Below are 11,304 nucleotides of genomic sequence, written 5' to 3' on the forward strand. Positions count from 1 at the left end.
CTAGCTTTAAAAGCGCGACTACTGAATAAAATCATAAAATCCCCCCACTTGGCAAAATTCTAAATACGCCACTGTAACGACTTGTCACCTGTAAATAGAGATAGGGCCCAGAAGCGTTTATATATGACTAAATATGTATAGGTAGGTACCCAGGCATTTTAATATTTCCTTAAATTTAATGAAATAAATGAAAAATATGAAATACAAATTACATTCATAACAAACTATCGGCTGACCTGTGTTAACTTAGTTCTCGATTGGTCAAAAATATTGAAAACAGATAAATTGTTTGATTAAAAATATGTTTGGTGTATGACTAGCAGTATGTAAGCAGTGGTATTAGGTAACTTACGGTCCCACCAACAACCCAATACGCACAAGTTAAATTTTTATTTTAAAACACATAATTAATAAGAAGACTTTATTTATATATTAAATCGATTCTTCTTGTTTTTTTTTTAGTGAAATAGTCAACTACATTATCATGCTATTTGATGCAGACCGTTTTAACAGAAATGTTTTAATAATAAAATAACAATCAATATATTTGAAGGGCCCATTTTTTTATAATAGGTTTTTAATATTAACGTAAAGCTATAATACAGACACACGTCACACTTGCATTTGATGGTTCTTTAGCGAAATAAACATTAAGCAATGTCACAATATCACATACCATAATATTATGTTTTGGTTTCTCTCCCAGAAGTATATTCTGTTAATTTTTTTGCTCACATGAACATTTATAGAATAGGGGTACATATTATTAAATATTATAGTACATATTATTATCACACATAATATTGTCATATTGAAATCTTCTCAATTACCTATTTACCTATATATTTTATATAGATTGTTCAATAAATTAATAACATTTATCAAGAATCATGCCTATCTTTAAGGCTTAAATTATTAATATCTATGACTAAAGACCACCACAATACCCTGAAATTTTCGTTTTGAACAATTCATAAGAAAGCCTAGTAAGATAATAATAATAATTGAATTAAAAAATTACCGTGTACCTATTTATTGTTTTATAATATTTAACAGCACGATTAATAATGATTACAAATAAAGCATTTATAAATTCAAAAAAAGAATTCAATAGAAATACATTATTACATTTACCTGAAGTTTTTACAGCTCTATGTGACTCCAGCGTAGAAAGCATATTTATAAAAGATACGCGTCTTTTATTCACTGTTTTTCCAATCGCTTTTACACTAAAAGAATTTAAAACAATACAGTTAAAAAATATTTTTGAAGTAGGTAATTTTTTTTGTGACTATAGTTGAAATATGCAATAAATATCTCAACAAATGTATTGTGTTTAGACTTTTAATTTGCTTAAGAACTATTGGATCAAAAAAATTATTTTCAAATGCTATTTAGCATCAAAAAATATAAAAGACGGTTGGTTTGATATTTCTTTAAGCAAAATGAAGATTTATGAATCATCGATCAACAAATTACGAAAATTGATGGAACTTCTTAAGTATATGATGGAAGTAAGAAATTGTGTATTTTCGTGGTTCACCTACATTATCTAAATTTATAATAGGTACTTGTATAGGAACGTCTAATGATGGTAGTGATAAATTCGGCAAAAAGGTATGCTACACTAATCGAACAACCTTGCGTTCCAATGAAAGGTATTAATGATGATTTTGTGTGGGGAAGTGATTTGAATAAATCACCATTTGAAGATTGCACCTCCATTATCCTCTGTAATACTCAATATGAACAAAAATGGAGCATATTACTCTACTGATCCAGATACATTTGAAGTAAGTATGTTATATGACTTATATGTACCTATAGGTACTGTCAAGTATGTGCATAAACGAGTTAAAAGGTTAAAGTTAAGTTAGTTGAATTAATTTTAACTTTTTTAAATTACATTTTCATTAACTTAATATTTTACTTAACTGATTTTTATTGATATACACTTAATAAATAAAGTTAGCCTGTACCCACTTTGAATAAAATCCAAGATGCTTCAGATATATTAGGTAGGTACCAATATATTTATAGGTACCTTATGTTATACCTACCTTATAACTATAAAGTAACAAAAAAAAAATGTACCGACAGTAATAATTATATTATATACCTATAATATACATTGTTGAGGAAGTAACTTAACTTAGGTTAATTTTTACTGCCACGTCATGCTCGTTTTTATTAACCTTATTGTAGGTACATAAGTATAATTTAGACGTAATTAATTATTTTTTTGTACCAACATTATTATATCACTCTTTACTCAATTTTTTTTAATACATTTTAAGAATCAATTGATAATACATCATCCATAATATGTACCTTGAATCTATAAATATATAATTTAAGCACAATTTTCTGACAATAAAATTTTCATAAAACCAAAAAAAATTGTATTTAACAAAAAAGTTTTATTCTTTATAAGTTGTAATTTGGAGAATGCATTGTTTTTAAAGTACCTATAAGTTATAGGAAGAATAGCGTAGTGTTGAACAATAATATTTTTGAATGACAAATAGGTATAGTATAACAAATATCTTGTTTAATTCTCAAATAAAGATTGTTTATAATTTCATATTGTTAATTGACGTTTCTTGTAATGACAATTTAATTATTAAGCTCCTACTCCAATGATATTTCTTAAAATAAAAAGTAAAAAGTAACTTTAATTTTAATTTCAATGAAGTTATTTTTTAACTCAGAAGTTATGTTGCTTCAAATAAATAATTAAGAATAATTTTATTACAATTTTGAAAGTTAATTTATGATAACCTACCAAAAATTAGTAATTTCCTCAAAACGGCCCATATAGTATACCTAAATGTAGGTATAATATTATAATACGTTTGATTATAAGTAAGTACTTATACTTTTATAGGTGGCAATTTGTTAATCCTTCGTTTTCAATCTAATTATTTTAAGGTTATATTATAATATTAAGTTATAGGTAGGTACTATTAATAATTTATTGTTATCTTTTGAAAATATGAAATAAATAAATAAATATCTGTTTTAAGGGACTTGTCCGTATATATTTATAAAATAAAATAAATAAGTTTTGACTTATTTATATAAGTAATAGATGCAATATAGAGTATCTGATGATATATTATAATATTATATTATTATGACATAATACAATGTGTTTATGAATTCTATAGACTGTAATTGTAAGTTTATTTAAAGACGTGATACTTCGAAGCCACGAGATACCAGCTATTCATCCATATTTACTCGTTAACAAGTTTTTTGAAAAACCATATTTAACGTCAATAGGACTAATTAATCCAAAAATCACTGAACTGCAATCTAATATTGAAAATAATTTTTCCATTTATGTTGGAATTTCAGTAAGCTTCAGATATATTCTTTTGTATTCATCGCAGCATATTTCTATTTTCTCAGTAGTTAAACTAGCATGTGTTTTCATAATTAAGTCTGCTAAATCAATCCGTTTTCTTACTAATATGCTACGAAGATTACAAAAGAATATATCTGAAGCTTACTGAAATACCAACATCAATAGAAAAATTATTTGAAATAAGAGAATGGATAGATACCTTGCCAATTTTAATTAGCAATCAGTCTGAAATCGAAATTCGTGAAGTGCGTGGTAAAGTGCATTTTAGCCTTATTTTTTAATTTATACATTTTTACAAATATTTATTTTTTAATGAGTGCAGGTACTTCAAGTGTAGCTAATGGAATAAAAACACATATTGAAGAGTATAAACAGTCCTGTAAAGTATTTAAGTAAAAGTATTTGAGTACCTAAAAGTATTCAAATACTTTTTTTAAGTATTGAAAAACTTTTTAAATACTTTCAGCATGAAGTATTTTGAATGGTATTTTAAATACTTTTTTTTGTATTAAATAGTTTTTGGTATTGAATACTTTGGTTTTTTATTTCGAACATTTTATTTTTATTCGAAATAATTGGTTAGAAAAATATTATTGTCAACTACAATTTTTAATGGAATAATAATTTTATTTAATATTCTGTATTTCTGTGTTAGCCGAAGCTCAAAGGTTTGTGAAAACCAGATTTCTAAAAAAAGTTATTGAATAACAATATTCCCTTTGAAACTATTAGATAACTATTATATTACCTACTACCTACGTGTTTATATTACGATAATTAGAAACCCACTTTAAAAACCAAAAGTATTTGAAAAGTATTTGAGTAGTATCTTAAATACTTAAAAAAAAAATGTATTTGAGTACTCAAGTACTTTTTAAAAGTATTCTTTACAGGACTGAGTATAAACCCATGATACATTTATTGGAAGATTAACTAACTCAAGGGATGAAGCAAAGGCATTGGGATATATTTTTTGATAAAACTGGTGAATAATTATTAATTATCATAGTAGTATGGTACAATACCTTATAATTGAGGTGGCAACTAAAATATAAAATTTAATTTTCAAATTTTATAGAATTGCGGAAAATTTAAAAAATTGCAACCAGGACCCTTGCTATGGTTAAAATATTATTCATTATCACTTATCAACCGACACATTATGTTATCACTTATCATTATCTTTCAAAAATTGAAAAATTCAAACGTTTTCTACTTTTCTATGCCAATGGCCAGAATGATGGCTTTACTCATGACAAATTTAATTTGATTTATCATGTCTTTACTCTAAATTCTAGTCTTTTAAACTTTTGTAGTTTTATTACATTTTACTAATTTTATTTTGCATTCATACACATTATGAAGGTAGTCATTCAACGTGTTTCAAGAGCCAAAATTTCAGGTAAATGTTTACGGTATTTTTGGTAAAATATGTTACAATGTCATTCCTCAAACCATAAAATGAGATATAAAAAATCTATTTTGAACTTAAAAATAATTAGTTCTTTAACTGTCTCTCTGGGTTAATATTGTTGTTATTCATTTAATAATAGATAGGTAACTAAATGTGCAGAGGAAAAATACTTGAAAACGAGTATTCCGTTGCAAGATAGGTACTTACAATTTCAGTACCTAACCAAATGCTAGATATTTGATACATTAAAACAATTTATTCATTTTGATGATGGTTATTTTTAAAGCGTATTTGTAGCATACAAATAATGAACAAATATTGAGTCACTAGGCACAATATTTCAGTGATAATGTTAATGATTTACCACTTGATAATTGTGTTAAAATTTGGTTGCATCTCGTGTATTATTCCTTCTAACAATTATTAATTAACATTAGAGAATATATTTTAAATGAGTAGTACCTACCCTGTGTTATTAGAAAATTAAAGTATAATTAATACATACCTACCAAGTTCATAAATAAAATTTTGTTTTATTCATCAACTCATTATATTATTTTAATTTTGTAGGCATCTTCAAGTAGAATCCAATGAATCAAATATTTTGGAATCATCAAACAAAATGCTTTCAAAAATATGAAATAAGACATCATCTATCAAATTTATGAAATTTTTTGTATGAGTGCAGATATTCTTGAACTTTACCAAAGTACCTAATGTAGCAATCTCACATACAGATGATGATTTGAAGAGGTAGATGGAGAGGAGTTGTAATTAATCGACATTAATTTTCTAATTGATTTAGGTATTAATTGACTAAAAGATTTTTTTTTATTTCAATTGTTCAAATTGTTAAATTGGATACTGTTTACTCTAAAAGTATTAAAATATTTTAATCAATGGAACTTCCAAGTATCAGAAAATAAATGATTGTTCATAAATTGTCTAAGTCCTTAATTAAATCAATAAAAATGTTTCTAAGTCCACATTACTATTTCAATTAAATAACTGGAGTCTGGAGTGAAGATACTTTCCCCAAGGTAATCTGTTACTGTTTAGGGTATCATGCTAGGTATAAAATATATTTTAATAGTCCACTTCTCGGGTTTAATGACTGTTTATAATCATAATAAGTAGGGCGTTTATATATATTCAGTGGCGTAGCGAATCATGTTTTTCAGAAGCAATTGCTTCTGGTTTCTGTGGGGTGGTGGTGGGTCATAACCTCATAAAGCCCATATATACGGTCAGTCTTTGAACTTTATTTTGGGTGCTACTCCAACCCCCTATTTGAGCATATGAGTATCGTATACATCAGTTGGAGTAGGGTGGGGTAGGTCATAAATAATTTGTTTGCTTCCATATGATTTAAAGTTCGCTACGCCACTGTATATATTCTATTTGTATTATATTATGGACTTGTCGCCAGTACATAGCAGTAAGTAGTTCCAGAAACTTTATTTTTTATCTTTTTGGTTAGATATTTGCTAGCTAAGTTTTTATAGCAAGCTCATTGAATAAAAAATACCAAACTGTTATGAAAAATCATGATGAATTAGATAAGATATAGAGAGAAAAAAATAAAAAATAAAAATAATTTAAACTTACTAATTCCTTATAGGTGCTAAAATTGTATGTAAATGAATGATAAATTATGATAACATAGATAATAATATGTTTTAAAGTTATGTATAGGTACCTATACATATCAAATGTTAAAAATATATTGTTTTGAGTAAAGGAATACTTATTTAATTTTAAATTTTTTTTACCCTGACAAAGTCACTATACTCTGTCATAAAAGAGAACAATCACTTTAGCAATTTTACAGTCAGAAAATAATTAACCTTTCCCATAGTACTTAGTTACTTATAAAGTTCCTCATTTTTTTTTTTTTTTTTTTTACTAAAACCATAAACTAAATAAAACATGTAAGCGGTTGAAATAATTTATATTAAATTTTTAATTATATCCAAATTTGTTTTTATTTTTAGTTGGTGGACATGAAGTAAATTCAATAACTAAAGGCTTATGTTTGTTGGTCGGTTTGCAGAAAACTGATAAAAAAAAAGATATTGATGACATGTAAGATAATATTGAATTTATATTTTTAATGTTTAAAATAACTCATTATTAACTACCTATATGTTTTGTTTTTCTATATAATAGGAAGTTTTTAACAATAATGTGAAAACAAAACAAATTAATCATTGCGATTCTTAATAGGACGCTACACAAACATTATTTAGTTTTCTCATTCTTACAAGTGCGTAACATACTAAATGTTATGCTTAGCAGATCATGTTTAGGTTCGTTAGTTTAAAAATTAGAGTGAATTGTTTCTTGTAAAATGGGCATCTCATAGACTTTTTTATTATATTTTAATTTTAAGGCGAGTTATGAGTATTTTAAAACAGTGCTTCTCAAACTGGGGGCTGTGACTATATGACTGGGGGGTCTTGAAATATTTATTTAATTTAAAATATTTTTATTTTTTAGTTATTATATAAATATAACATTATAACGTATAACGTATACATTATATTATAACCGTCCACATGATTAATCATTATTTATTATATCGGGAAAGTTTATCTTATACCTATTAGAGTTTTTAGATTACTGATTAAAGTATAATAACAAAAATACAATGATACTACTACTTCAACTAGTAACATAAGAATTCCAGAAACAGATACTTCTAGCTTTATAGTTATTACCAATTCTTTTTTGTTTATATATGTTTTAAATTTTATACAACTATAAGATTGCATATTTCAAAAATACATTAAAAAACATTTATTTTCTTTACATTTTAATAATTTATTTGTGTGAAATAGTGCATGCAAATTTAGTACTTATATCATTAAGAAAAAATAATTAATGATTCTGATTGAGGGGGCCCTTGACGGTTTTATATTAAATTTAGGGGGCCCTATAACAAAAAAGGTTGAGAAGCACTATTTTAAAATGTACAAGTAATTTTAAATTTTAAAAAACTCATAACTCGCTTTAAAATTAAAATATAAAAAAAAGCCTTTAAGATGCCCTAGATAATTATCTTACCTTTACATTTTATAAGAGGTCAATTCACTCTAATTTTTAAACTAACGGAGCTAAACATGATCTGCTGAGCGTAAAATTTGCTATGTTACGCACTTGTAAGACAGAGACAACAAATGTCCATGTAGCATCCTCTTAACTCAATTATATAGTACCCAAATTGTTAATAAAATATTTTTTAATTTGTTAAAGCATTTATTGAGCTGTAAAATTTTTCTTTTACATCATAGTTAGTCTTTAAATTTTAAAAGTTGTTTTTACTAAATGTTAATACTATTATTGACCTAACCTAACCTTTTTTATTAGTTATATATTTAATATTTAAATGTATTTAATTATTATAATATATTTATTATTACAGGGTGCAGAAGATATTAAAACTACGTCTTTTCGATCAAGATGAAAAAAAATGGCATTGCAATGTAATGGACATGAGTTATGAAATATTATCAATTAGTCAGTTTACTCTCTGCTATAAACTTAAGGGAAACAAATTAGATTTTCATATGGCTATGCCTGGAAATCTTGCAATGCAAAATTATCAATATTTTTTGGAGACTTTACGTACAAATTACAACCCTAGCAAAATTAAAGGTAAAGAAAAATTAACGAATTAAATGTATTGTTTTAATTATATTTTTTATTAATTTAAACATAATGTTATGGACATGGTACATAAAATAAAAAATTTAAAATATTTTAGTTTGTACCAGAGTGTTTTAATTTAATGTCTCTTAACACCAAAGATGTATGGTGAAAGTAAAATATAAATTCATTCCAAGTCTAAAATATTATCTTACATTATGTTTTTTAGTTTGTTATTTTATCTACAATCAAAGAAATCAAACTTCTTAACTGGAAAAATATCAGAATATTTTTATTGTTGTATGTCTTATAATAATAATTTAGTAATAATGCATTTTAGATGGAGCATTCGGGGAAATGATGGAAGTTGAAATAGTGAATGATGGACCAGTGACTGTTCAATTGGAATTTCCTAATCCTGAAAAATGTTTGGCTGGAAAGTCTGACAAATTGGGTGATGTGGATGAACTTTAGAATAAAAAACATTTTCTTACTTATTTTATATATATCTATAAATAATATGTGCCTTCATACACTAACCTAGTAATTGTGCGTATTAAATAAAATATTGTTAATTTGAAATGTTTAATAGTTATCTGTACAGTACCTATATTTTGTTATTTATTTGTTTTTATTATACATATATTACACTGTAATCATAGAAACAATACTATTAAAAATGTTGTTATAGTGAATTGTTGTAATAATTTAAAAGCCGTATTGTACTGTGTAGTGTTTACAGTGTATCAATGTATGTAATAATCAGGCACGTACACAGAATAAAATTTCGGGGGGGGGGGGGGGGGGGGGGTACAAAATATAGCAATACAAATTGTACAGCAACATAATAAAACAATTTCTTCCTACTTACTCATTATTTTTAATGTGACAATTATTATGCTAAATATTTAAACTTTATTATGTATGTCATTTGTTCAGTGTTCAGAAGTAAGTATATTTAGGAAATAGGAATATTAGGAATAATAATAGTAATAAAAATAAATACAACTTTATATAATATGTAGCGGATGATTGAAAGCTTATGATACTCAGAGTTTGAATGACGATTAAAACGTTCAATGGCATCCTTCCATTTCGTAAAAGGTTTTATAATCAGAGCACCTAATTTTTGATGGATGCCTTTACCAACACTGTTATTGGCAAATAGTACACAGCATTTACACAGGGCACCTTGCACTTTTTCGGAGTAAACGGTTTAACCAATCGAATTGAAATTTCAGCCGCCCTTGTTGTTTGATGGGAAATTGGTATTTTTTGGTTGGTGTCCATGGATTTTTTAATAACTCGTATTTTTTTTTTGCATCATTTATATTATTAGAACCTGATAAAAATAATCCAATATCCAGAGAATATTTTTTTAACGATTCATTGTCTATACTTGTATCAAGTTGGGTCTGCACAAAGCGTTTGGTACATCAACTTCGGTTGCAATATTTTCAATATTACTCGATTCGCTTTCAGTTTCTTCATTATTTTTAATGATTGATCACTATTACTTTTCATTGTAAAAAAATAATAAAACATAAGATATTAATAAATTTGGTTATTTAATCAGTTTTCATAAGTTAGAACTCGCAAAAATAACCATGACACTATCGCACTCGTCACTCGCATATTATAACCGTTCAAATACCGAACACAGACTAAACGGTCGTCATCGTTTAATGATTTTATTATTGTAGTTTAGCAATTCAATATAAATTTTTGGATCGAGTACGGAAATAAGATAAGATAGGATTATCCACAAAATATGAGTTTTCTAGGTATATCGCAAATGGCAACTACGCAGTTTTTTGTTCATGCGTAGTTCTCAGTATTCACCTCGATCATTCAACTATAACACTATATATATAGGTATAAACTTTTATTTCATACCCGACTAATAAACAGAGAAAACCAGTCAACATCTAATAATGAAAATATTTTATAATAATGGGAATATAATAAATTTGACTTAATTTTTAAAGAATTATTTCGGGGGGGGGGATTGCCCCCTCCCCTGTATACGCGCCTGTGTATAATATATTAGTATATTTTTTAATTTATTATTTTTCAAGACTAAGCCAGTACATTAAGCAAAACATATTTTTGAACAAATCCTTGACCGTATATCATTTTTGCGACACATTTTGCCTTGACGTGGTTTTTCTCTATACCTACTTACAGGGCGATCCATTTAAGTGGGTATACTGATTATACATTTCAAAATGTATAAACTTTTTATGAATTTTTTTTTTTAAAATAGATTTATGCTTTTCTAAAACTGTACATTAAAACTAGAACATTAAAATGGATTTTGAGTAAAAATTCCCGTTTTTCAATAATTTTTCGTTTGTTTCTCCCCGGCTTTTGAAAATTACTGGAAATTTTAAATTTTGACATCCCCAATGCACCAACAATATTCACTCTTCCATGGAAAAAGATATTGAAGTTGAAAATCGAAGCATTATTTCGACTACTTATCGTGTACACAGACACAAAAATGAAAAAAAAAAATACACACATCGTTGTAAAATCAATACATTCATCGCTCCGCTCAGAATCCAAAAGAATATTGTTAGACCGGAAAAATAAAATAAATATCATTCTTTTAAATTCAGAAAAATGTAATAAAAATTTATGGCATTTCAACTTTTATATCTTTAATGTGTAAAAAATAATTTTAGTTTTCCAAGTTTAATAATAGTCAATTAAGACTTTCTAATGTTCATTTTCAGACCACTGTGGGCCGTCATCGCAGTACGTTATAATATTTCCTATATTGTATTTTGTGTTTATTTTTGAATATTTCCACTGTGTTTTGTGATAATAGAATAATGCTGCCAATTGCCGAACGCTCAGTACATTTGTA

General features: G+C 26.2%; 1 protein-coding gene across 2 annotated transcripts; it reads left to right on the forward strand.

Moving 5' to 3' along the window:
• Positions 1–4,555: 4,555 nt before the first annotated feature.
• On the forward strand, positions 4,556–9,014 carry Dtd1 (D-tyrosyl-tRNA deacylase 1 homolog). 2 transcript variants are annotated; one of them, XM_016800250.2, is made up of 5 exons: positions 4,556–4,772; positions 5,355–5,493; positions 6,779–6,869; positions 8,209–8,441; positions 8,773–9,014. In XM_016800250.2, exons 2-5 carry the CDS (start codon positions 5,463–5,465, stop codon positions 8,904–8,906), a joined length of 489 nt encoding a protein of 162 aa, XP_016655739.1. In that variant the 5' UTR covers positions 4,556–4,772; positions 5,355–5,462; the 3' UTR covers positions 8,907–9,014. The 2 variants fall into 2 exon arrangements, with proteins under 2 accessions (XP_016655739.1, NP_001156226.1); NM_001162754.2 differs by lacking the exon at positions 5,355–5,493 and having other exon boundaries at positions 4,585–4,772.
• Positions 9,015–11,304: the final 2,290 nt, after the last annotated feature.

Source organism: Acyrthosiphon pisum, chromosome A3 (genome assembly GCF_005508785.2).
Source record: "Acyrthosiphon pisum isolate AL4f chromosome A3, pea_aphid_22Mar2018_4r6ur, whole genome shotgun sequence".
NCBI classification, from domain to species: domain Eukaryota; kingdom Metazoa; phylum Arthropoda; class Insecta; order Hemiptera; family Aphididae; genus Acyrthosiphon; species Acyrthosiphon pisum.

What these genes read in the sequence shown, in the direction of transcription:
- Dtd1 (NM_001162754.2), top strand. Translation starts at nt 4,730, where the DNA reads ATGAAGGTAGTCATTCAACGTGTTTCAAGAGCCAAAATTTCAG. An exon ending in TTCAAGAGCCAAAATTTCAG is followed by an intron (nt 4,773 to 6,778) that starts GTAAATGTTTAC and finishes TTTTATTTTTAG; the next exon opens with TTGGTGGACATGAAGTAAAT. An exon ending in AAAAAAGATATTGATGACAT is followed by an intron (nt 6,870 to 8,208) that starts GTAAGATAATAT and finishes TTATTATTACAG; the next exon opens with GGTGCAGAAGATATTAAAAC.